This window comes from Carassius auratus, unplaced genomic scaffold, assembly GCF_003368295.1.
Source record: "Carassius auratus strain Wakin unplaced genomic scaffold, ASM336829v1 scaf_tig00012740, whole genome shotgun sequence".
Taxonomy (NCBI): Eukaryota; Metazoa; Chordata; class Actinopteri; order Cypriniformes; family Cyprinidae; genus Carassius; species Carassius auratus.
In genome coordinates, this window is record NW_020524322.1 from 30,508 (window position 1) to 56,788 (window position 26,281).

The 26,281-nt window shown below is 36.6% G+C and overlaps 1 protein-coding gene and 1 long non-coding RNA gene across 3 annotated transcripts in view; one reads left to right on the forward strand and one right to left on the reverse strand.

The window, feature by feature from the left end:
- The first annotated feature begins 1,574 nt into the window (after window positions 1-1,574).
- LOC113073660 (uncharacterized) lies at window positions 1,575-2,440 on the forward strand. Its single transcript, XR_003280516.1, has 3 exons — window positions 1,575-1,725; window positions 2,083-2,205; window positions 2,310-2,440. It is a non-coding gene; the product is annotated as an uncharacterized LOC113073660 (long non-coding RNA).
- An 8,584-nt stretch (window positions 2,441-11,024) lies between these two features.
- Window positions 11,025-26,281, reverse strand: part of LOC113073662 (anoctamin-1-like) — a 37,520-nt gene continuing 22,263 nt past the window's right edge. For both annotated transcript variants that reach the window (XM_026246484.1, XM_026246485.1), the window contains 11 exons: window positions 25,963-26,037; window positions 25,667-25,868; window positions 24,845-24,956; window positions 24,613-24,670; window positions 23,185-23,285; window positions 19,255-19,400; window positions 17,137-17,289; window positions 16,979-17,031; window positions 15,913-16,094; window positions 13,470-13,575; window positions 11,025-12,393 (listed from right to left, as the gene is read on the reverse strand). In XM_026246484.1, the coding sequence (XP_026102269.1) occupies window positions 12,034-12,393; window positions 13,470-13,575; window positions 15,913-16,094; window positions 16,979-17,031; window positions 17,137-17,289; window positions 19,255-19,400; window positions 23,185-23,285; window positions 24,613-24,670; window positions 24,845-24,956; window positions 25,667-25,868; window positions 25,963-26,037 (1,548 nt within the window). In that variant the 3' untranslated portion in view covers window positions 11,025-12,033. The remainder of the gene's footprint in view (window positions 12,394-13,469; window positions 13,576-15,912; window positions 16,095-16,978; window positions 17,032-17,136; window positions 17,290-19,254; window positions 19,401-23,184; window positions 23,286-24,612; window positions 24,671-24,844; window positions 24,957-25,666; window positions 25,869-25,962; window positions 26,038-26,281) is intronic.

Below are 26,281 nucleotides of genomic sequence, written 5' to 3' on the forward strand. Positions count from 1 at the left end.
AGCTCTGGGCTATGGTTAATTAGCATATAATCCTCTTGCGGTGTGTTCTTAGGAGTAAAGCTTGAGACGGAGTAATCTTGGAAAAATCACTGCTGAAAAAGAGTTAAATGAGGTGAAAGGTCAAGCAAAAAAGGCTAACAAATGCTTGAGTTTGTTTACAAGTCAATATTGTGACAGTAATTGGGATTATAAGATATAGTGACCTTATTTGACCATTTGGACAAGGAATGCCATTGCACTGAATAGCAAAGCAAGGGCCATTTGAGCTCAAATGATACAGGAGACTGACTTTTCTGAGACACTTTTGCAATGGCTTTTAATCAACTGCTGTTCTGATGGTTTTTAGCGGATGTTTGTTTCACTCAAGTGTACTGTAGTTCATTCGTGTTAATTATGAATATTGCTAAATCAGGTCCTGTCAATTTGTTTTAGTCCTTTTTTTAAAACTGTATCTACTTATTTATCGTTTAAAATATAACAAACTATATTTTGTGAAGAGTGAGCTTGTGCCTTTAAATGCTATTTTGCTTCAGTATGTTCACATGCAATGACGTTTATTTTTTAAGTGTGACTTAAAGGCATAGTTCACAGAAAAATCATAAGCTCTGTTATTATTTACTCCCCATTTTGTCGTTCCAAACCTGTACAATTGACTTTGTATGAATGATTTCTTTGGCTTGCTCAGTTGGGGTTTAAAAGACAATTCATATTTAGTATTATTATTGAATTAATTGCACTGACATTATCAGATGTATTTAAACTAAACTGAGCTCAATAATGATCTAAGAGCTAATAATGTACTAAGCTAAAACAATATCTTCTGTAGAGCTGCTTTATATGACGGATGAATTGTATAACTTTAAAACTTTGATTATATGCTATTGTCCTGTCTATTAATGTGAAGCTGCTTTAAAACAATCTGTATTGTATACATTGAACTTGACTGTGTTCGGCACTGTTTATGTCCATACAGTAAGTCAATGGAGTCCAAAACAACAATGCAAAGTGTCCAAATACTTTTTAAAAGAGAGTATAAATAAATAAATCCATTGGAAATAACATGTTTCGGGTTTTAAAAGCTCAAAGTGATGTAAAAGTGATGGTTTCAACCCTTGACATTCACACTTAAAACCAAAACCCCTCTGAAGGCTATGGGGGTTAAAACTAGTAAAACAATCCAAATACCTTTCCTCTGGCAAAAAATGCAACCTATACACCTCTCCTCATCAGATATCTTCATCATATACATTTCTAGATCGGTTTGTTGCTCACGTCTCTGGTTTCTGCTAAAGTGCCTGTCTGTGGTGTCATACCACCCACTTTATGTCAAACACATCTCCATCAAACACAGCTTTCGAACCCTAAATGCATTCCAGAAGATCCAATGACATCACCAAAAACAACTCTGACTCCTGTGTTTATCTGCAGGCTGATTGCACTGTCCATTTACACTGACCTGTGATCAGTCTTATGGTTACTACTTATTGGAAAAGACAGAAAAGCTGGTTGACAACCAGTGTGAAAAGAAGGAAACATATTGACAATTCAATTAATCAAAAGCGAAGGGACAGTGGGTTTTATTAGCACCAGTGTGATGGTTTTAGCAGCCCTGTGCATAAATAACTATGATGTCTTTTGTACATTGTCATAGTATATTACCATTTGTATGATGTTTACCAGCAAACGAAAGGAGAGCTCAAAGAATCTGGAAGCTTTTCAGTCCAGGTAAGATCAGAGATATTCTCGTCCAACTGAATTATGCAATATATTAAAGCAGGGGACAGAAGCACATAAACTAGCATTCCAGCTTATGTTTGTGCAGTAATTGTGTTTAAGAAGCCTTGAAAACGGGCGGATGGTTGTAACAAACCTTTTTTGGAGTGCACATGATACAAAATTAACTTTAACTCAATAGAATCATTTTTTTTTAAGATGGCTCATGCAAAGAGGTCCCATGTCTTAGGTTTTATGTTTCTATTGCAGCTTTTTCATGCATGAGGCTATGATTGACAGACATGACAGATTTCAAATCTTTGACAAAACTGCTAAATTTAACTGCAAATTATCTTACTAATCACTCAGTGCATGCGAGAACTCTGCAAAGAAGAAGAGTACACTATCTTAAACAGTCTTGAGAAGCAGGATGAGATTGTGGAGGAGAGCACATGTGTGGAGAGAGAATGTCAGGAGAAGCAAGAAGAAAGGGTAGAGTTGTTAACTACTTTCCATCTCATAAACCTACAAGTCTATGTTTATTAATGCATACCAACTTTCATTGCACATCCCTGCTGGTTTCTCTGTTCCACTAGATCCACCGTTGACAGGAACAGGAGCAGTTGGAGCCAGAAAAGCAACAGTGGATAGAGGAGCAACAGAAGATATGTTGACTAACATCAAGAAGTCACTGCAGGGTTATCACTGCTGTCTGCAGTGATAACACTAATTATATCTGTGTCCCCCACACAGAGCCTGAGTCTGTCCAGGGACGACAGACCTGCCTCATCAGACTTACATTGTCAGGCTAATTGTGCTTGATTGCATTATGTCTTGTTCCTAACTTTGGCCGCACATGCAGTGACCTCTGTATTGCATGTTACGCAGGTAAACATATTTAAGCAGAGATGATTGCATTAGTATATTTTTAAAAACAGGACTTTTGTGAGTCTGGTCCACTGGACCAATAACCATCTGATTGACATGTCACAGAGTATGCATGTTTTTATGTAGTATTTAGGAGTGTGGTAAATAGATCATTCAATAAAAATACACAGTATGTGTGCAAAACATCTTGGCACCAGACTCTAGGAACATCTGTACAGAAAACACTGGGAAAATCTGTGGAACATGTCCAATTCGCATCCATCCAAAACTAATACTGATTATTTCGGGTGGAAACACAAAGGGGAATATACAGCTCCGCTTGTCAACATCTACTTTTCATGTTACTAAGTGACTCACGATCTCACAAAAACCGTGTTCAAAGTCAATACTTGAAAGGATGTACTGCAAATATTGCATATGATTAGATTAGAATAGATTAAATTAGATTCAACTTTAATGTCAACATGCATAGTACAAGTACAGAGATAATGAAATGATGTAGGTACCTTTAAATGAACTCTAATGCTAAACATATAAATGTAATAAATAAATAAAAACTAAAGCCACAAAACTCGCAAGCTTTGGAAAATAAGGAAATCGTATTCCTTCAAAACTGTTCATAATATTAACCTACCCTTTATTCAACTATGTTCAACTATTATCCTGTAAAACTGTATGCTAACTGTAAAATCATCCTTGGCCTTGATGATAGTGGACCTGACAGAACTAAGACTTTGCATGCAAGATGTGATGGTTGAAAGCACATGCTACTGTTTAAGTGTTAGTAGGACGCTCAGGGAGTGTATTTGTGTAAGTTGATGAACCCCCAGCTACGCATGGTCTGCTCCCAGTAGAGTGTAAGTCTAATGGCCAAGTTTGAGATCACTGAAGGACAGCTCTGTTGTTGTTGTCCACTTGGCTGTTATCATAAATTCAGCAGCTTGAGGAAATCCTGCAACGCCTAGTTCAGTGCTCGTTTAAGGAGAAACCCCAATGGGATGAAGTTCCAAAAAGCCTAATTGCTCTTCCTTTCTTAGTCAAGAAACGCTCTAATAGCCTTGAGCTCTGAGTTTTTAATTCCTAAAGGCTACAAATGGACAGTCCGCCACTCTCACTTCCTTCCTCTCCAGCTGCTCGGAGTCTCCCGGGGAGTTTCCAGGTTTGCAGTGTGTCCGTCCTCTGATTAATGTACAGGAGGGTCAGGGAGAAGTGCTTACTCTAGTTTCCCATGTGCATACTATTTGATCCTGTTATCATTCATAACCTACATCCCCCGAACCACAGATCTCATCAGATAACCCCATCCTCTGCGTGTTTGTGAGTGTATGTTACTGGGAGAGAACAGTCTGTGACTGTTTCAATCCTCTGAGGGAAGAGGTGTTACAGTCTGTTTTTTCTCTTATTAGTATGAACAGAAGGCAGTGCGTTTCAACGTCTTTCATATGTTGAGTACTGCTACGTATATAGTTTACTGCCAGGGCTATAGCTGTGATTATCACTTTATAGACAGGAAGTAGCACCCACAGAATATCTGGTGGAGCATGCATAGGTCAGAGGTCAAGCCCAGCCTCATTCTTTCAGCCCTACATCAGCGTCTGCCTCACCACATCAGCCTTCAGACACACAGGCTTATTTCTTAGCAATAAGGAGTGTCAAATAACATTATATGATTTGGAAATAAATAGCTGCGTTATTTCTGCTGAATATCAAACCAAGTTTATAATTTGAGATCTGTTGTGCATTTTTTTATGCAAAAAATAAAAATAAAAAACTAGGCCTAGAATTACTTAATTTGATGATGCTAACCCCCCTTTGAACTCATATTTTGAACCCTGAGTTCAAAAATATCAGTAACAATTTTCGAAAAAAGTTTTTCCACATAATAACGATGAAGATTTACATTTCACACACAAACACACACACACACACACACACAATGCATTTAATTTCAAAGAAAGCAAAATAAGCTTTTTTGAAAAATCTGTAATTTTCTGTCGCTTTTGAGATGTTGTACAAAAACATCTGGGTAATGATTGGATTTTTTTTTTCTGTCACTGGCCATAATTCTAAACTTGAAATCATTAGACATAAAACTGTCTTCAGAATCATTCTCACATGTACAAATCAGCTGAGAATTTAACAAATATTTGTAATCTGTCTCAGAGAAAAATACATATCATGTCTTTGTGGCAGTTTTCCTGTGATTAAGCGATAGTTCAAGACTTCTTCACCTTACAAATGGTTGACGATAAGCTAAAATGCTAAAAAAAAAGAAAAAAAAAAAGAAAAAGCAAGCACTATTTTAAAATTAGCACCCTAAAATTAGAAGTATTGAATTTCATTCAGCAAATATGATGCAGGGCAGTGTATTATATAGTCCATAAGTCACTATAGTTCTTAAGAATCATTAAGAAACCATCATGATATTGAAATTATAAACATGTTCATATTAACATATAACTAGATTAACATATTTATGACTGATTAGTAATTAGCAACATGGAACACCCCAATTAAGGTTGAGATGTTAACCAATCATAACAAAGGTTAATTATCTTAACAGAGCAGTAGAACTAACAGACAGTTTATTTCTAAGGGACAAAGAGGATGGAAAATGGTTACGTAAGGCTAAAATTTGTACAGGAATCCTTGACTAACGTTATAAGTGGACAGCAGGGTATAAAAAGAAAATGCTACATAAATACAGCTCCTTTAATGCTGTTTCCAAAATCAATGGTTTCATAACAACTGCCTAATGTTATTACAGAGCTGTATGTTCCCCTTTTTGTATTAATTCTTCCCACCATTAAAATCTTGTCCTCACCATTGCTTACTAATCAAAATCTTCTTGATAACTGTGAACATGCTGTGTGTTTGTATTTGTGTCTGTGAAAGGAGAAAGATGAACAGTGGAAAAGCCATGTGGCCCAACGCTAGGCCATCCGTGCAAAACTAGACAGACTACGGGAATTTAGGTTGAGGTTTGACTGGACACACGTGCCGATACACCAACACACATATATAGAAGCCTTACTAATGTTCCCAGGAACAGATGTGAGGCCCAAAAGCAGTATGACTGAATGTGGCCAGATGTTAAATGTAGTGAATGCAAAGTATGCTAACCAATACCATACCTGCCTGACTCACAACAATTGACAAGGACAGATTACATCTACAGACACCAAAAAATGCACATGAAAGTTTCATAACATACTATTAAAATTCCAAGTTTAAAAACAAAACATTTTTGCAACACACTGACTTGAGGAGAAAATGGGAAGCTGACATACCGCAGGACAAACCATCAGGTTTAGGAAGTTCACTTACAGAATATCTTCAGTTATAAATCACAGACATTAATGCATCTCTGTTTTCATTTCCAGGACTTTCAGAAAACAGTTGAGCTTCAGCATTTGCAGATAAAGAAACAAGCTTATCTACATCTTGGATGTAGAAATTTTCTTTTTTTGGGTGAACTATTCCTAGCTATCAATGCTATCAAAGCCTTAAATGATATATATTGTGATGCATTGATCATATATCTTTAGAAGATGTGTTAATATTTAAACCCTAAGTATTTTTAAAATAACATGTGTGAAATCTCTTCTTTGAAGGCACTAACTGGAGTGAGTTAGAAAAGAGTGAGTTCAGTGATCAGAATGATTAAATAAACTCACCGACTATGGCAACTAAATCACATCTAACAATGTAATGTATGTCACATGGCTGATGTTTCACTGTAAAATTGCAGCAGATGAGTATAAATAGAGAATAAATCGCATGACTCTGCGGCGAGGAGAGAGACCTGAGGTAAAGAGCGAGACAAACAGACGAGCTCAGATTAAAAAGAGAACAAGAACCAATTAATTCTCGTGCCTTTCAGCGTCTTTAATGCATCTTTGGTGATCTCCAGCACAAAAGGGGGTGATGAAGAGAGACAGATGAGAAAGGAGAATGCAAAAGAAAGGACGAAAGAGAAAGAAACAGGTGACTCCAGTGGTACAGGTCTAGCATTAAGGCAGAACAGCAGAATCGTGTTACAGCATGCCTGACCCTTGAGGGCAGGAATAAAATGCCACAGTCTCCAGTGTCACAGTCCCACATCCTTGCATCCCAGAATTCCCTTCTGCACACTGCAGCTCTACATCACCTCAATGTGCTCTGCTGTGTTTATTTCATGACAAGCACACTGAGTATATGTAACTACGCTGGACAGCTTTGATTCATCATCTACACTTAATGCACGCTGCAATACATACTGGAGTCTTTTCCAAAACATGCACTCCAGTAAATAGTTCTCAGCTATTCATCTCACCATACTGCAGCATTCCAACTGAAATGAAACATCCATCCAAGATTAATTTTCCCTTTGCATTCCCTGCCAGCTTTACCACCCATCCTCTCTAAACTTGTTTACTCCGCACATTAAAGCACTATCTATAGACCTACTTAGTTTGCAAATATTTTGCCACAGAGCATTGACCTTCCTGGTAATGAAAGTCATTGATCAACCGCAGTGTTGGAATAAACCATAAATAACATCAGTCATTATTTGATCTCCCAATAGATTTCACACAAATTAATTCAAAATAAAGATGCATGCACTTAAAATCTTGTAATAAAAAAGAATGAAAATTAATAAAGAATAGAAGAAGAATATATATATATTATATTATCTTTATTAATTTATGGCACAGACTGATAAGTAATCTACATGCATTCACATCATTGACAAGATGCACAAGCTGATTGGCCTCTGCTGCTGATTCTCCAGCCAATGAGATTGCTTGTTCTCAAATTTGAGTAGACTTATTCAGTGTTTGCCTAAAGCTGGTCCTGCAGCCACTATCAGGGGTCTTCTGAAATTTAGCACCTCAGTATAAACTGAACTTACCATTTATTTTTCTTAAGTACAAACTGGATTTGTCAGTTCCTAAATGCAGCAATAAAAATAAAAAAATAAAATGTTGTATGTTTAACAAGTTGTGATGCAAGGAGTGAATAATAAGGAATATACTGTAAGCAAAACGAGCACAATAATATGCACTTTAAAACAATAACAACAGCAGCAAGAATGCATTTAAGTGAAAATAGGTATTATCAATTAACTAGCAGGAGAAAACAAGATTTATGAAGCGCTAATCTGTATGCATTCGCAAGCACATGTAAAAAAAGAAAAAGAAAAAGTATGATAAGTCATGCCAACCTGTTTTTACATGACTTTTAACTCATAAAAAGAAGTACAGCAATTTCAACTTTTCTAGAAGTTACTGTATGAGATTAAATTTAAAGCTTTTTTAAGTCAGTTTAATTCGAAATGACTTAAACAGCTAAGATGATTATAAATAAAAATTCAAGGAACTTAAAGTTTATAAGTTGTATTGAAATAGGTGGAAAACTGTATTTATTTATTTAACAGTATTTTATTTTGCATGCAAAGTTACCCTTCTCCAGTTTGTGAATTATGTTGATATTATTTACAATATGTACAGTTGTGGTCAAAAGTTTACATACACCAAAATGTTTCAAACGGTCACCGATCCTCCAGAACGAAAAACGATGCACAAAGAGCCAGGAGGTGAAAGCGCTCTGAATTTGAAGATCAGGGTAAAATAAACTTATTTGGTCTTCTGGGAAACATGTAAGTATTGTCTGTAGCTTCTAAAGGGCATTACAAAATGAAAAATGATACACAATTATATTTAGGCAAAATAAGAAAAGTGTTCAAACGTTAATCCCCCTGGATCTTAATGCCTTGTGTTTCGTTCTGGAGCATCAGTGAGCATTTGATATTTTGTAATAGTTGCATATGAGTCCCTCAGTTGTCCTCAGCTTCTTATAAATATATAATTACAAGATATAAACTGGATCACATGGTATATAATCACGTCATGTGACAGCAACGTTCCATTGTTTGAAACGATTATGGTTGCATACTGTGTCCTGTTTTAGAAAAACTGTACTTACGGTATTTCATAAGCTAGTAGTAGTAAGCTAGTATTCCATTCTGAACACAGCCTTATACTGAGAAAAGAAGAAAGACAGTAAATGAATGGCTATCAGTCACACATCGGGTCATCTAAAGGTTTAGTCGAGCTGACTACGGAAATGTGCCTTTGGCAGAGCTTCCGTGGAAAGGCACAATGGTGTGATCTTCAAGTGTAGCTAACACCTGAAACCATGTGAAAGCCTGCTGTGTAACCACTCCAGATAAAAGCCAGTGCTTTAGGCTATTTAAGAGAAGTGAACCTGAATGCAACCCCCAGTGCCTCTTTTCTGCTTTTAGACACTGTGTTATGTTAAACTACTGTATCTAAATATAAAGTCTTGAAACGTAAAAAAAAAGCACCCTGCACAAAAATTACATGTGTTTTTTTTTTGTGCAATTTACAACAATACAATGACAATGGAAATGTGCATGCAAATGATAATTAAAAGTGTGAAATTTGTGTCCTCTGATAGTTTAGTGAGGCTTATCAAAATCCTCCTCGCATTAACAATGCATTGACCCGCCCCGTGTGTCATCTCACCCTAGGAACGCCCTGTGGGAGAGAGAAAGAGATTCAGGTTTGTGTCACGGATCTCATTCCAGGTCCTTTGCTCATCTGCATGTGCAATTTGCTCATCTGCAATTCACAAACCAGAATCTCTGATATCAAACTCCCAGCATGCACCAGCAAAGCATTGTGTGTCTTCACAGTCCATCACAACAGCAAAATCAATATCAATAGCAAATCATGTAACTAAAACTAGATTATACTACTCCATGTAGGCAGATGGTATGCCTAACCAAAATGAAGAACACTTGCTTACCCATCTGTAAGACACAGAGAACAAATCCAGGTAAATCTGTCCCTGCAATTCTATTGCTGTGTGTGATGATGAAAGGCTTTGGAGAAGATTATGTAAAAATGAGACATTTCCGGCCCACATCGTGCAGCAGGTTAGATTGTGATTGTGCAAGAGGATATGGTGTTTTCTGAGGACACTTGAAAACCCTTCTTAAACCTTACACAAGAATCCATTTTCACCAGTTTAATTCATTTACAGGAAGTTAATTTCAGCTTTTTTTGTTCAATGAAGCCAAGAGTATTACATCAACTTTGAATGTTATTCATAATCTGATATTTGTACAAAGAGTGGATGTTGGTTATTTATTTTTGCCAGTTTGTCTTTGGTTAGTATGTCTCTATCTGTTGTTTGTTCAGTTTGGAGCATACATCATATGTAATGGTAACACTATACAAAAACGTTAATTAATGCATCATCTAATATTTACTAACAATGAGCAATTTGATACTGTATTGTTTTATTAATTATTCTTTCAATTATTCAATTAATAATGTTATAATATTTAGAACTTTAGATTTTAATAATGCATTTGTAAATGTTAAAATAAACAAGAACTATTTTTAATTATTATTTCTATTTTTAATTGATGTTTCATGTTAACTAATGTAGTGAACTAGTGGAAACTTTTGTAAACTATTATCACGGTCCCTTTTTATTTTTCAAAACTGTGATGACGCGGTTAACGGTCATCAGCATTATAAATGTTTTTAAAATGTATGTAGGTTTATAACACTATTCTTTGTATCATATCACCTTTGCATCAAATTACAAAAAAACAGTTAACGCTAATGCGAGGGTGTTTCTAATGCAGCGTCTATGGGAGGGATGGTAAAATCGTTCTCTCTTCTGACTGCCGTTATCAATCTCTTTCAATTTTTTTTCAGTTTATTGAAAGTCATTTTAGGTAGTATAATAAATAACAATAATAATACATATATTTGCAAAATGTTCAGTCATCTGATATGCATGGTGATTTTTTTTTCTTATTATAAAATGCATAATATACATAGATTATATACCGTATTTTGATTATATGTTTAAGTGATCAGTCGTATCAGTAAAAATTGTAAAAAAAATATTCCCATCATATGGCGTAGGCATTCATGCTGAGCTGTTAAGTTGCATTGAGCCAATTCTTTAGATTTGAGCTGCTTAACTTTTGCCCACATCGTATGCTTTTTAATCTTTGGGAAATGCAAATATTTATGTGTATATCAGCCTGGTTGTGTAAGGAAACTATAAAGCACATAGGACATGGTATCTGCCAAGATTGTAATCCTCTCAAATTGTGTAGTTCAGACCCCAGGGATAAATCAAATGTGGCTCTGGGGCGAAAGCACACAAAGATCAAAATCCTGTACTAGTAAAGCAGAAAAAGCGAACAGAGGAGCAGCGTCTACTGGGTAAAGTAGGCTTTGTTAAGCTTTTGTGGCAATCATCAGGGTATTACAGTCTAACAAACAACCTGCGCGTTGCTAGAAGTCGAAAACTCAAGTGAATTGACCCCGTGGGACTTGTAGCACAATGCCTTGAGGACAAGAAAGAAAACCCACTTGCGCATAATAGGGAATAAATATTTATTCTTCTTGCATGAATATTAAGTCCTATGAGGCATGGTGAATGATAACTTGATGGCCAGATGTTGGCACACAACATCCATCCATGATTCCTCCCTGGATGACAGTAACCCCCACTCAACCTTCCCACACCGGTGACGGCAAATTCATGTGAGGATTATATTTGACATGGCACAAAAAGACCAGCTGCTCCACAACCATGAATACAGCAAATGCTGTGCAATCTGAATCTACAGCCCTGCATTTTATCACAAGGAGGCATAGCATAAATACATGGACTGACAAATGTGAGTTTAATTACATATTGCCTTAATGTGTAACATTACGGCCTGGAGCATTAAAAAGACAGAACGCCACACGTTTCACAGAATACGTCGCAGTATCACATTGAAATTGTGTTCTTTGCGCCTTAATTTACTTATACGCATCATAGTCTTTATTAACCCATATTGATGAGAACTAATACAGCCTAGTGACGCTGTTACCTGAGAAAATGAAAGATTACTTGCCATTATATGCTACATCTTGTGGACAATGTGCAAAGCAGTTTGCATTTGGACAGCATGAACAGATTGCGCAACATCACCAAATGCGTGCCGCTCTTTACGAGTTCGTGCCGACAAACATCCTCTCTCAAGAGCAGATCACGGAGAAAAAAATGTGCATTTGAGAGGATCCCGCTTGTGTTCCAGTGAACGTCAGTGCATGTGGAATGATTGCATCTGCAAGCGGTCCTACTGAAGCTCAAGTTTGCGTGCAGACGCGCCTCAAAATGGTATAGGAACATCTGAGGGTTTAAAAACCAGATGTGGAGCCTGCAAGACAGACATTCAGACTACAGACCAAAAGGAGTGACCCCTCATTCCCTAGTACAAAAAAACAGGAACATAGGATCGAGGTCACCTGATTATTCCCAAAACTCAGAGCCTCAAACTTCAGCAAATCCTTACAATCCAGCACTGAGAAATGCACTCGAGACTCCTCTTCTCTCACCCGACTTCCCTCACACGGCCGTGTGTTGGGTGATGTTGCTTTGGGGAGACATGGACATCTGGCGGGTGAACTGGCTGAAGCTTGCGGCTCGGGGTCGGGTGCGAGGAGCCGGGGACGAGGTGGGAGGGAGCGGTCCGGGTTGGCTTTGCTGAAGAGGCAGCGAGGTCTGATCGGACACCTTCAGCTCCTCCTGCTGTTCTTGTGTCAGATCTCTGGAGAACAAGCTCTGGATCAGCTGCAACTTCTCCTTTTCTTCGTTCAGGAAGACATCCACCAGAAGAGTCTTCTCCTTCTTCAGCTGCTCGCTGATGTTTTTGGGCACGTCGGGGATCACCCAGGCCACCAGCATGCTCATGGTTATTACCAGGTTCTGGGGGAGTGGGAGATGTATGAGTACACATATTTTCGCATACGCTTCAACCGGTGGGGCGCAGGAGATAATATACATCAGGGGCTGTGATGGAAACATATATTTCCATTCAATAGATGGAGGATCTTTTACACACCAGGTAGCATTTCATCAGGTATTGGTGCTCTGCCAGTGATACATACACATATATATATAGTATGCAATCCACAGTTCAAATGTTTAGGGTGGACAAGATTTTTCAATCTCTTATGCTCACCAAGTCTGCAATTATTTGACCAAAAATGGTTCATTTTAAAATATTATTACAATTGCAACGAACTGTTTTATATTTGAAAATATTTGTAAAATGTAATTTATTTCTGTGATGCAAAGCTGAATTTTCAGCAGAAATCATGAGTTTATGCTGATTTGCTGCTCTAGAAACATTTCTTATTATTTAGCAATGTTGAAAACTGTATTCTGTAAATCTGTAAATGTTGGTGTATTTTTTCAAGATTTTTGTTAGAAATATAAATGATTAATTTAATGCACCCTTGCTAAATAAAAGTATACATTTTCTTTAAAAAAATTAATTTAGCTCCCCCCCCTTTTGACTTTTAAACAGTATGTCGTTTAAAGCCACACATAAGCTTTGTGTGAGGAAAATCCTAAATTTAAGACATTATTGTTTGAAAAGCACATTTTTCTTGTTCACTATGAACTGTCATTCTGGAACGACACTTGGAATGACATTTATTTTTTCAAGTAATGGTAACTATTACTTTTACAGTTTGGTTTGCTGTTTAATTACATTTCAACAGAATTAGTTTCCACCCACAGCTGCTGACAGTAGGACATTTCTACTGAGTTACAGCAATTATTCTGACCAGCATAAAGACTATTAATCCAAAAGTGCAAAGACTGCATCATTCTGATGTGGTTGAAGCTCCACGTTGCTGAGCTAGCTATTGTGTGGCTTTTTCATTTGTTTGGTTTAGACTGAAAAAAGATAGTCCCTTTCTGGCATTCATTAGGGGTAAAACTATTTTATTTTAGGCTTTTAGATTGGAGATAATGGTAAAATAAGTAGCTTGTACCTGAAACAGTATGACGAAACCTAACCGAGCTGCAAGAATTGACCAGTACTGTTTGGAGAACTGGTAAGGCTCACTCGACCATGGTGGTTCTCTGTAGTCCTTGTACCTAAAATGAAGAAGAAAAAAAACACAGTTATTTAAAGTTATTTCAACTCAGTATATAAGGGTACATTTCCTACCAGGAAAAACAATGTGCTTTCTCAATAAAATTACTTCTGGTTTCAGTTGGATTATTTTACTAGTGTAATGTATCTCCTAGTTGCAAGGCTTAATCATTAAACACCATTTTGTTATTGCAATGAAACATTGGTTTTCCCTGGTGGTGAATCTGTCAGCTATTTTGCAGACATGCTGTGTGTGCTGACAGGTAACATAGCTGACAGTTTCACCATTGGAACTCATTATTTCAATTGCATGCTTGACCAGGTTAACTTCTAATTTTAATATTTATTTGAATCAAAAATACTGCAAACCATAACAATGTACCCATTGAACAATTAATATACTCCATGTCCAATATGTGAGATCAAATAGAGAAAGAAACTAACATAATGTGTTCAAAATAACACAAAAGAAAATTACATCACCAGATTATTACTATTATTTTTTTTAATGGAAGCCCATTTCCATCAGATTAAATTGAATATAGATAATCCTGACTTTTAACATTTTTATTGATTATTTTGAACTTGTCGATTCAAAAAGCAGTCATTGCAACAACTGTAATTTAAGGGGCATAAAGGCAATTTCAAGAAAACTGAAAAACACAAAATATGTGTGTGAGATTATAGTACATCTCTTAGTGGATTTAAGTATACACTATTACTGAAGAAAATTGTTAGAACAAAAAATCCTCAATCATTATCAATTTCATCAAATGGACCTGAAATATACTCTAACTTCTAGAATGACCATATATAGTTACAGTAGGAGGAGTCAATCTTGCTCATGATGACTGAAAACTGAGCATATTTTGATCATATCCTGCAGACTTAATTCATTAAACCAGGCTATTCCCAGAAGTTTTGATTTCCTGAGACTTTAATAACCCACTATAAAGTAATCTATGTGGAATGTGTCAGGCTGGTTTTGATTTCTTCAGACAGTCATATATGTTCATCTGAAGACATGGTCTCTGGGGTGAAGTCCATGTTTGGTTATACAAGTCCAGAAAGGTGGTGTAGTAAAAACATGGGCTTGATTTGTTCCTCGACCCTATTTTAAACCACTGACAAGCTTGCCCTCTTGCTCGCTCTCCATCTATCTGTCCTCTTAACAAACAGACTGAGGGTCAAAGGAACCCAGACATCAGATTGCCACTTCTCTTTGGTCTGAGTAGCTACAAACAAGCATAATCTCGTTCTCAACTGCTTGGAGCAGAAAAAGCAGACAGGTTCTGATAAAAGCACTTTTCCTGACATGCTTCGGATCTGTTTTGTGAAGGCCGCCCGAGATAAGCAAAGCAGCGGTGAGATCTCACACTTCAGGGTGATGGAGTCCCATCTAGAGCGGTCTCTCCCTCTCTCTTTCCTCCACTTCAGTGTGAGGGTTAAACGCCGTTTGCTCTGGAAATGATTATTTCCAGAGAACTGATGAATGCAATTACTATCACTAGCTTCATTAGAAAACAATTTCTCACATTAAGAACGTTTACAAAACTACTTAGGCCCACACAGAACCTGTGCATGTTCTTCCACATTTCCTGCTCTGATTATGAAGGAAAATCCACAGAATTCTGTGGAACGATTCTGTAAAACACATCATGAGTTACAGCTATCTCTAAAACATGAAAAAGGTGGATGACAGTTGGATTCTGCAGAAGTCTATCCACTAAAAGCCCATAAGGAATTTGTGAGCGTGCAGTAGATTTCCAAAGAATCAAAAATGCGTGTCTGTTTGTTAAATATTGTGTCTAATTTGAGCTTTCAACAAAAGAACTGGCGAGCTACACTTTCTATGTGTTATCCAGTTCTTTGTAATTTACCGTTGAACTAAATACGGTGAACTGGATAGGCTGGTTGATTGTTTATGCTGTAAAGATGTAAAAGAACCATTTGTTTTGCTCTCTTATCTGAGTTTACCACATGCAAAAGTGGAAAAATCTGATGAAGAATACGTACATGCAATCTCACCAGGCGCCGTTCAAGAGGATCAAGTATGTTCAGACCATAATAGCTTCGACATGTTTATTTCAGACATGATTTATAAGGTGCAAACGACAGGTCCTACGCTCGTTTACGGCCTGTGTGCTGTCCTACCAAGAACCATTGTGCTGTGTACAATCAGTTTGCTTGCAACTATTCAGTTTTGCACTAGATGTCCAAGTTGCATGTTTTATCAAAACAATAGGCAGCTGTGCATCACAGTCATTTTACCACAGGAAATGGATGTCCAATAAATCGGTTGATTTATTATTGTTAGTTATATAATTCATTTTTCCAACCTGCAGAATGTAATGTCTTTGCCGAGACTGGAGACGGAAGGCACAGTTCCAGGTTTAAAGTTGCTGACATTGAAGTAAGAGAGCGTGTGGTTGATGAAGCCATGCATGGTCCCCGTCTCACTGTACATGTACTGGTAGACCAAGCGAGGGATGAAATCTGACGTGAAGGAGATGACAAAGGCCTGAAATTATAAAAGAACAGGTAAAAGATCAAAATATGTGATAAAAATGTAAAAGCAAGAAATATAACTTTTTTTTTTTTGAGATAGTTGCTAAAGCAGCAGTTCTCATTTTAATTTAGTTTAACTTGATGTATAAAAATAACTAAAACTAGAATAAACAGGCACAACAGGAATATATACAGGCATATTTATATATATATAAATAAAAAAAACACAAATAAAAATTACTAAAACTTTAACTAAAAAAAATAAATAATAATAATTCTAAATATTAATAAAAAACTATAATGATACTAAAATAACACTCATCCAGACCACCAAGGAACACATAAAACTAAAGGTAATCTTCATGCAGATTGGTACCATTGGTAATGTGCAGCACTTAATTAAATTGGAGAGGTAATTAATAGCTGTAACATTAAACGAATACTTGATTTCCAAAAGAACAACACAGCTGGAGTCAAGATGTCGGGCTTCTGCGCAGATGTGGCTTTCTTAATAAAAGTTGAGAGAGAAGCTGAAAGGTCTTTACCATAAGGCTTACTGGAATGCTCTTCTCATATTGGGAACATCACATCTATTAAAATACATCTGCTAGAGGTGTATCATTCAGTCTTAAGTAGGAGAGACATGCATGAAGCAAACCGTACAGGTGAAAGAACATCTGTACAGTGCTAAAACAGGCACAAATGTATTCCTTCCATGAATGATGTGAACCCAAGCATATAAATCTGAAGAATCTTAGTCATGTTAGTCTTCTGAAAACAAGAAGAGGATCTCTTTAACAGTGATGCACCCTAGGGTCTTTAAGATACCTCTAAATGATTAACTTTCCATAAAGAGGACTTATATGACTAACATGTGGTTATATAACAGAAACTTACATTGATGATGACCGAGAACTTGCCCAAACCGCTCAAGATGTTGTACCAAATACCTGTGTGAGGAAACACTTCAGTTCAGAGATTAAATAAGTAGATCCGAGTTTGATTAAGCATCCAAGTGAATAGTTGTAGTGTAAAAATTAATTCAAGGTTTTTACCGATATCTTTGGCCCTAATGGCGTCTGGCCTGCGAAGCTCTGCGACAAACTTCTTGGCGTCGAGGCGGATCTCGATGATGTTGTTTAAGAGAGCGAAGAGCGGAGCCAGCGGGAATGAGGCCACAAAGAGCGACACGAAACCAAACTGAATGACTGCAGAATGGAAAACAAACAAACATGTAGATTACATGCGGAGACATTTGGAGAACAAATATGAGTTTGATTGATAGAGCTATAAGACTGCTGTCTATTACCAGACATTAAGGATTAAATATTGATTTTATACAGCCATTCAACAGTATGGGGCTAGTAATATATCTAAATGATTTTGAAGACTTTTATGCTCATGCATTTATTTTAGTAAAAACTGTAAAATTGTGAAATATTATTACAATTTAAAATAGCTGTTTTCTGTTTGAATATTTTCTAAAATGTAATTTATTCCAGTGATGCAAAGCTGAATTTTCGGCATCATTACTACATTCTTCAGTGTCACATGATCCTCCAGAAATCATTGGAATATGATGATTTGCAACTTAAGAAACATTTCTGATTATTATCATTATTGAAAACAGTCATTTGTAATCACGATTATTGAACAGAAATGAATCGAAAGTTCAAAAGAGCAGCATTTATTTGAAATAAACATTATTTTTTAACAAAATAAAATACTTTTTCTCAATTAAATGCTTTTTTTGCTAAATGAAATCTAATTATTGAAACCAAACTCTTAAAGTGTAGTATTGCTGAAAATAAATAAATATAAATAAATGAATAAAAATAGACTTATACAGTGTATGTGTACACATATATAGATCAAATAACCACAAATCATAGTAACACTGGAAAAACCACTACTTATTTGATGTGGTGATTAACTAGGAACAGGTGTCTTTCTACAGTAATTTGACATTACCAGCACGGGTGTCAATCACATAGCTGATTACGTGTCAATCAACAACATGTGCAACATAAGCCTTGTGGGAAACTGCATTTCCTTATTTGGCTTGATTGACACACGGCCTTTCATTTCTGTGCAGCATGCAAACTATGGCTTCGAGAGAGATCAGGCAGGAGGGTATCCTACATAAACATCCATACGAGTGGGTCTCATTCCCCCGCTCTCACTGAGAATACAGTATCTTTCACAGTGTGTGGGTGGTGAACTCCCTCCAGTGTTATTACTTAAGGACTTGAGGTTATTTTCAGTTTCTCCCCAATCGTTTCTTAGATTCGAAGAGTCTCATAAGTGGTTCTTGTATAAAGAACATGAAAAAAATGGAAATCTGTTTTACTTGGCAGTGGATTAAAGCATCCATACATTTCCAAGAAAAGACTAAGGTGCAGGTTTTCTCATGCACAGGTCTCTGATAGACAGTTATGTAACTTCGCCTGCACTTCAGGGACTAAACGGTCCTACATCAAACTGCTCAATCAACAATCACGATAGGGAACCGAAATAAACTCCACAGATCATATAATTACAGAATAAAGCTCTAGTTGTGTACCTGCATTAAATTTCATATAGCAAAACATACAAATAAAAAAAAAACTATTGACAACAGAGCTGTTTCGAAACAAAGTGCTTTCGAGTCAAGGTAAAATAAACTTTTTCTTTTTTGCAGACGTGTCAGGAAACCTCTTTCGCCGTCTTAGCTCTCAGCATAATTGTGTTGTATAAATGTAGGATGAATAATAGTAATTCAAGTTTGCATTGGTGTTCAGATGTTTAACTTTGCTGTTTACCCACCAGGCTTTCAAATCTTTTACAGACGCCTTCATGCCAACTTACATAAACACTCAGTCAGTTGTGTATCACCGTAAGCCACATGCTAGCGAATGAAGGCCCTTTCCCGATTGTAAACACAGCTGTAAAGCAAATGCTTGGTCTACTGGCCCAATTCAATGTTCATTCATAATTCTGACCATTAAAATGAATCACAAACTTTAATAGCCGAGCATCTTTCGTGAAACACTGGGGTGTGTCAAATCCAGAGACCTGTGCATAACTCCGATAACAAATCCTGCTGTTCTCGCTAAAGGGGATGCATTTGATTAACTAGATGTTTTCTCACTTCACCCTGAGGATGCTTTCACACAGAGTGGAGTGTCACTCACTCATCTCCATGTATTCAGGTGTGAGTCCGTCAAAAGGCTCCAGGTCGTAGTCTAGGTGCCACTGCTGGCGGCGACCCGGCTGCTCCACAATCTCCTCGGGCTCCCGCTCTTTGTCCTTGAGTGTGCGGCACAGCTTCTTCAGCTTTCTGAAGCGGGAAATGAGAGGGAGAAAGAGAGCAAGACAGAATGTAAACACACGAACCGCTGCTATAAACCTGACCTTGCAGCTAAAACGACCCAGATTTGATAGTGAGTCAAGTGTCAAGTTTGTTTCTAAGAACAGTATATGAATTGCATGCAGACATATTGTGTGCTTTGTTTAAATTTACATAAATATTACTATTGCTTATACTGTAGTTGGCGATTTTTCAAAAGCAAAACAGCTGCACTTTTCTATATACATTTTAATTGTATAAATGATATATTAACTTGTATTCATATTCTAGACAATAATATAAATAATTATATGTATAAATTTTTTATTAATATATTTAGAATGTATATTATATAGTTTATGTTGATTATATATATCTATATAAACACATTATATATATATATATATATATATATATATATATATATATATATATATATATATATATATATATATATATATATATATATATATATATATATATATATATATATATATATACACACACATTTTATATAAATCAACAAACTATACATAAATTACTTTATTAAAACTTATATATACACATTCTAACATCATGGTAGTGATTTTTGCACAGGCAAACACCACTCATTTTCTTCACAAAATTGTTCTTCTACCATCATATTAAACTCGTTTTTTTGGTTTCTGAGCCTTAACTTCATTTGAGAATGAACTTGCAATGGCATGAATCTTTGCCAGAAGCTCCATGATTTATTGGTCTAACCACAAGCAGGTGCATACAGGAGACAGACCGATATGTTTGATACACACATATACACAAAAGACTCGGAAGAGCTCTCTGGAAAACTCATTATCTGTTCACTTTGTTTGGGATTTTTTCTTCAAACCGCACAGACTCAAGACTGTCTGTTCCAGCCTGGTTACAAGAAAAAGACTAAAGTCAAACCGGATGTAAAACTCTACAGGAAATATGTTAATTAGTCAGACAATAACGAGCCTATTTAATATCTCAATTCAATGCTAAAACACACAGACAGCCTGACTAGTGATTCTACATGTTATAGTTATAACTCAAAAGCAACCGACAATACCTAAAAGAGCCAGTGGAGATCACTGGACCCTAAAAGTGACCATATCTAACTCCCAAAGAGTTTGGAGTTATTCCACATTTAAAAACAATCCTCTCATAAACTTCTCATAAAGCACAAAAGAAAGGTTGCTTACATGAGTGAGTTCTGAAAATTAGGAAAATAAGCCCATGTTGTAATATTCTAAAGCTCAGTGTAACAGGATATAATGTATATAATCATAAAAGCACGCCAGCAAACATTTTAATTACAATTTAATCACTATGCAATCACAATCACAACATAATTTTGATCCAATTTAACCTGAGGCTTTATTCCAAGTCATTAAAACAGACAGAATGTGCACAGATATCGCTCTACTGTAGGTTTGAGGCTTTGTGTTTGGAGAATCCTCATCAGAAAAGCAAGAGAGAAAGCATGACAGCTTACACTGGACTGGCCAAGTGCACGAAATGGGCCATGTGGTCCATCCGTCTATAGCCTATTAACGCTCCCAATAAAACCCTCCAAATGCATCTGCTGCATTATTTAGTCTCCAAAACTACAGCCTTTTCCAGCACATTACTTTTTAATGCACACCTTTGTATCATAAGTGCTTTCCTCCATCTGTGATAAAGCTCTCATTCACCAGCTGTTGGAATGCATTTGCATTTGAGAATGCTCATGAAGTCACATGCAAATAAATCCTATTGGTGAACAACAACTTGTCAATGACAACTAAAACAGACTTTAAAGGGATAGGTCACCCATAAATTTAAATTCGGTCATCATTTATTCACACTCGAGTTACTTTCTTTAGATGAGAAACTACTTCGAAGAATGTTGTTAACCAAACGGTTGATGGTAGCCACTGACTTCCATAGTATTTTTTTTTTTTCATACTATGGAAGACAATGACTACCAAAAATAGTTTGTTTACCCAAAAATTCAAGTCTGTCCACATTCACCCTTGAGTTTCTTCTGTTGAACACAAAAGTAGATACTTGTTACTAAGAGTAGCCCTTGACGTCCATATTTTTTTCCATAATAAATGAAGTCAGTGGCTACCATCAACTGTTTTTTCACTCAAAAATGAAAATTCTGTCATCATTTATTCACCTTTAAGTTTCTTTCTTCAGTTGTACATGAACACAAAAGCAGATACTTTGAAAAATGTTGGTTACCAAACAGTTGACAGTACCCATTGATTTCAGTAGTATTTTTTCCGTACCATGAAAGTCAATAGCAACTGTTTGGTTACAAACATTCTTCAGAATATCTTCTTATGTGCTCAACAGAAGAAACAAACACATACAGGTTTTAAACAAATTGAGGGTGAACAAATGATGGAATTAATTTTTTGACGAACTGTCCCTTTTGAACGTGTACGGCTCTGTTTTTAGCATGCACATTAGTATAATATAGTATTACAGCATTGGTCTGTGGGGAGATTAGATTGTTTAAGTAGGTCAGGTCTCTGCGTGAGGGGATATCAAGTCATTCTGACCTTCATCATGGTACATTTGCACCAAAGTCCACTTTTGTGAATATTTATAGAACTGAACGGGAAAATGGGTTTGACTCAGTACTCCTCTCATGGGCCATATTGCTTTTTCAATTTGCATTCTTAAAAGAACTACTTTTGCACTCTGAGGTAAAAACTGAGAGATTGAAAGTACATTTGCAATGACAACTTTACAAAACATGCCAAAGATAGGAGTGTTTTACATGCTCACACATGGTTTACAACGAGAGGAAGAGCAAAAAAGGACAGAGCTGCCATAAAGGACTAGTTATTTGGATTAGCTGTCAATCAACTCAGCAACAAGTTGCTATTGTAGCTCATAAAAAGACATTTTAGGGTTGGACTCTGTGATTAAGCTTAGCACAGCACGGGAACAAGAGGCATTCAGTTCTTTGAGTGTTTCTGGCTAGCTGCACACGTTCATTTAAATTTACCGAAATGCGTGACAAAGATGTGGAGATAAAACACTCTCTGTCATGATAAATCATAAATGAAAGCAGTCATGTTTATCAGATAGGTCACAAGCAACTGAATGTGTCATTCTTCAAAGCAATCTTTGTGGAAAAGGATATAGAGAAAAAAAAAACTGGTGTTCTTGTGAAGGATGAGGAGATATAGGCTAAAAAGGGATTTCCGCAAAACGGAAAGTCCACAACTCACCCATTTCGCCACCCAGGGGAAATCACGTCCCAGATTTCTGCAGTCGTCTGCTCATGCTTTAATGCATGCATGCCACACAGGCACTTTGCAGCCCAAATGGTGATAATTTGCCTTTTTATATGTGCTGCAAGTAAAGACTTTATTCCATGTTATGCCATCAACATCAGTCATACTGATTTGCATTTTAACCATTCATTAATGACGTGATGCACCACTTGTGCAAACAAGTGAAATGAGACAGGAATCCAGCTTATTAGTCTACAAGGAGGGGCGTGTCAGAAAGTTTGTCTGCATGCAAAGAGGGAGCAAAAGAAACTGAATAAAAGAAAAAAACTGCAAAATAAGTCAGAAAGGCACCAGAGCAGAAAGTGAGAGCAAAGCCTGCCTCACTATCCTGGGATTTCCTGGTCTATAAACCGACTTCAGTAGGAACAGTGTTTATCGTTTCACTGAAGGAATGATCTTTCTAAGGTTTCCAGATAAAAAAGCTAAAGTGGTAGAGCGTGTTTTTATGAGATCCACAAAGAGGAGAGGGAACTTACGGAATGCCGATCTCAAAGATGTTATTCTGAATAAGCTGCTTTCCCAACATGATGATACTGAGCTGGATACAGAGTTCAATCAGACAGCCACCAGGAGCACACTGGGAAGAAACGGAAAAGTTGTTTTGACCGTGTCATGATGAGTACAGTCGCAAGATGTTTTTTGGTGGGGGGGGGGGGGTCAAATTTATACACATACAGTACAGACCAAAAGTTTGGAAACATTACTATTTTTAATGTTTTTGGAAGAAGTTTCTTCTGCTCATCAAGCCTGCATTTATTTGATCAAAAATACAGAAAAAAATTTAATATTGTGATATATTATTACAATTAAAATAATTGTTTTTTAATTTATTATACTTTAAATTATCATTTATTTCTGTGATGCAAAAGCTGAATTTTTAGGATCATTATCACATGATCCTTTAGAAATCATTCTAATATGATGATTCATTATCAAAGTTGGAAACAGTTCTGCTGCTTAATATTTTTTCAGAACGTGATACTTTTTTAGGATACTTTGATGAATTAAAAAAAAAAAAAAAAAAAAAAGCTATGTTTTTAAAATACAAATATTTTGTAATAACAATATACACTACTGGTCAGTAATTTGGGGTCAGTAATTTTTCAGTTTTTTAAATAAAATCAATATTTTTATTCAGCAAGGATGTTTTTACCTTTTATTGATCAAATATTTTAGACAGCAGAACTGTTTCTAACACTCATAATAAATTAGAATATTAGAATGATTTCTAAATGATCACGTGATAGACTGGATGTTACATGTGACACTGAAGGCTGCAGTAATTATGCTGAAAATTCAGCTTTGCATCACAGGAATATATAAGTATATTCAAATAGAAAACTTTTATTTTAAGTTGTAATAATATTTCACAATATTACAGTTTTTTCTGTAATTTAAATCAAATAAATGCAGGCTTGATGAGCAGAAGAAACTTCTTTAAAAAACATAAAAAAATAGTAATGTTTCCAAACTTTTGGTCTGTACTGTAAATATAAAATGAAAGAAACAAAATTCTAAAACATTAATTACATTAAAACATCACTTTACTCTTTACTGTACAGTGCAGATTGTAAAAATGCATTCAAAATATCAGTAAAAATGATCACAATACAAAAATAACACTGATTGGTACAACTGATAAATTACAATACTATTATTTTTGCCAGTCTTAATTTCTTCGTTTTCAAATTAAACTGAGCTTTTATTTTGGTGGAAGGCTCTTTTGTTGACAAGAACACAGTTCTTCGCTTTCCTGTGCATAAATTAAATCAGACTTCAGCCTTTGCAGTAAGCCGCAGCACGATTTGGGATATTTTTTGACTCGTCATGCAGCCCTAATGTTGAACATGAATTTGTAGTGCTAACAATCACACAGGATGCAACAAACGGTAAACCGTGCTCACCTCTTCCATACGGTAGTCATTGAAGACATAAACATAGTTACCGGGGTGGCCTGCAAACCTGTAAACAAACAAAACAAATTACAAGTAAGCGTCACATGTTTTTTCCGCAGTCAGACTTCAGGTTTACTGTGCTAGAGGCTGAGTATGTGTGAATCTGTGTGCTTTTCTCTTCCTGCATCAATAACTGGTGGATTTGAGCAATCCTGTTTTGGGACTGGACCGGTCCACATACCTCCCTTTGAAGAAGGCCACGTAGAAGATGGGCGCATAGGCATTCATGAACTTCAGGAGGAAAGCCTTCAGAATCAGACGCTCCTCAAAGATGGTCTCCGTTTTTGGGATCTCTGCCGACAAACGAATGAAATGATTTGGGATTTAAACAGATGTTCTGGATAAACTGCGCACCGATCCAAAAGCTTGTTGTTCTGACAAGTAGAAGCGGGTTGGAAATTTCTCCCGACATGTTTCTCTTAAGCAACTTCTGTCCAGTAGTTTGAAGGTTGAGAAACAGAGCTTTTCAGAATACCATATGGTTACATTTGGGATGGGATTAAATGGTTTGTGGCGTTCCCTAAATCTTAATCTGTCACAAAAGAAGATAGACAGTGATTTCAATGCATCCATTAGACTCCAAAAAACAAATCCAAAATTCCAGTAAGTCTTGTCAAATATATTAATAAAGCATGATTTGGTGAGTTTGGAAGTAGGTTAAAGCATCAGGGTGAGTCAGGCTGCATGTGGTCAGACTTTAAGAGTGAAAATCAAAGAAGTACAGGAAAATCTATCTTATTCATGAGATGATAACACATGCTTTCTCCGTTTCCTTCCTTCCCTACATATCCACAGAGACTCTCATTTATTAAAACGTCTCTTAAGGAAATCTTGGTGATGGCTAACTGACAAGCTGCTTTATCTCCAGTGTCCCTGGAGTGGCTCAATCAAAAATGCATGTCAAGTGGGTGGGCAAATAAGAGAAGAAGGACATCAGAAAGAAGGGAAGTTGAGTACAAGTCATAATTTAGCAAAAATACCGAGGCATGTGGTAAAACCTCACCCAGTTCTGTGAGCCAGGAAGCCACCATGCCATAGATCTCATCCAGGATGAGGATGACCACCAGGTTGATGATGACGGCAGTGGCCGTGACGGTCACCCGTAAGCTGGACTTGACGTCTGGATCCGGACTCATGGCCATTATGGCAGAGATGGTGATGCGGTAGATGATGACACTGAAGACGGCAGAGAAAGTCACTCCAAACTACATGGAAAAAGGAACACAAGTAGAAGTAGAAGAGAAATGAAATATGGACAAGCACAAAAACGTTGCACCAGACAGGAAGCCCAAGGCTTACCATGAACAGAATGGAGGAAATGTTGATTAAATATCCAGGCATTCTGTCCCTCCATGTTAGCTTCTCATGTCCAGTCTGTGAAGAGAGAAAGACATTTAAGGTGACTAATGGAAGCATGCATGCATGTGTCTCTGACTCAATAGTAGCCTATTGTGGAAATAATTTGGCGGCCCACTTGTAAAAACATGAAACATTAAGGCCATGGCCTCTCGGGCGGTCCTTGGCCATTCAAAGTGGACAAAGTGTGGCTACGTGAGACTACCTCTAGAAAAACTTTTTTTAATGACCAAAACAAGCTGAATATGCCTCCTTTTGCATT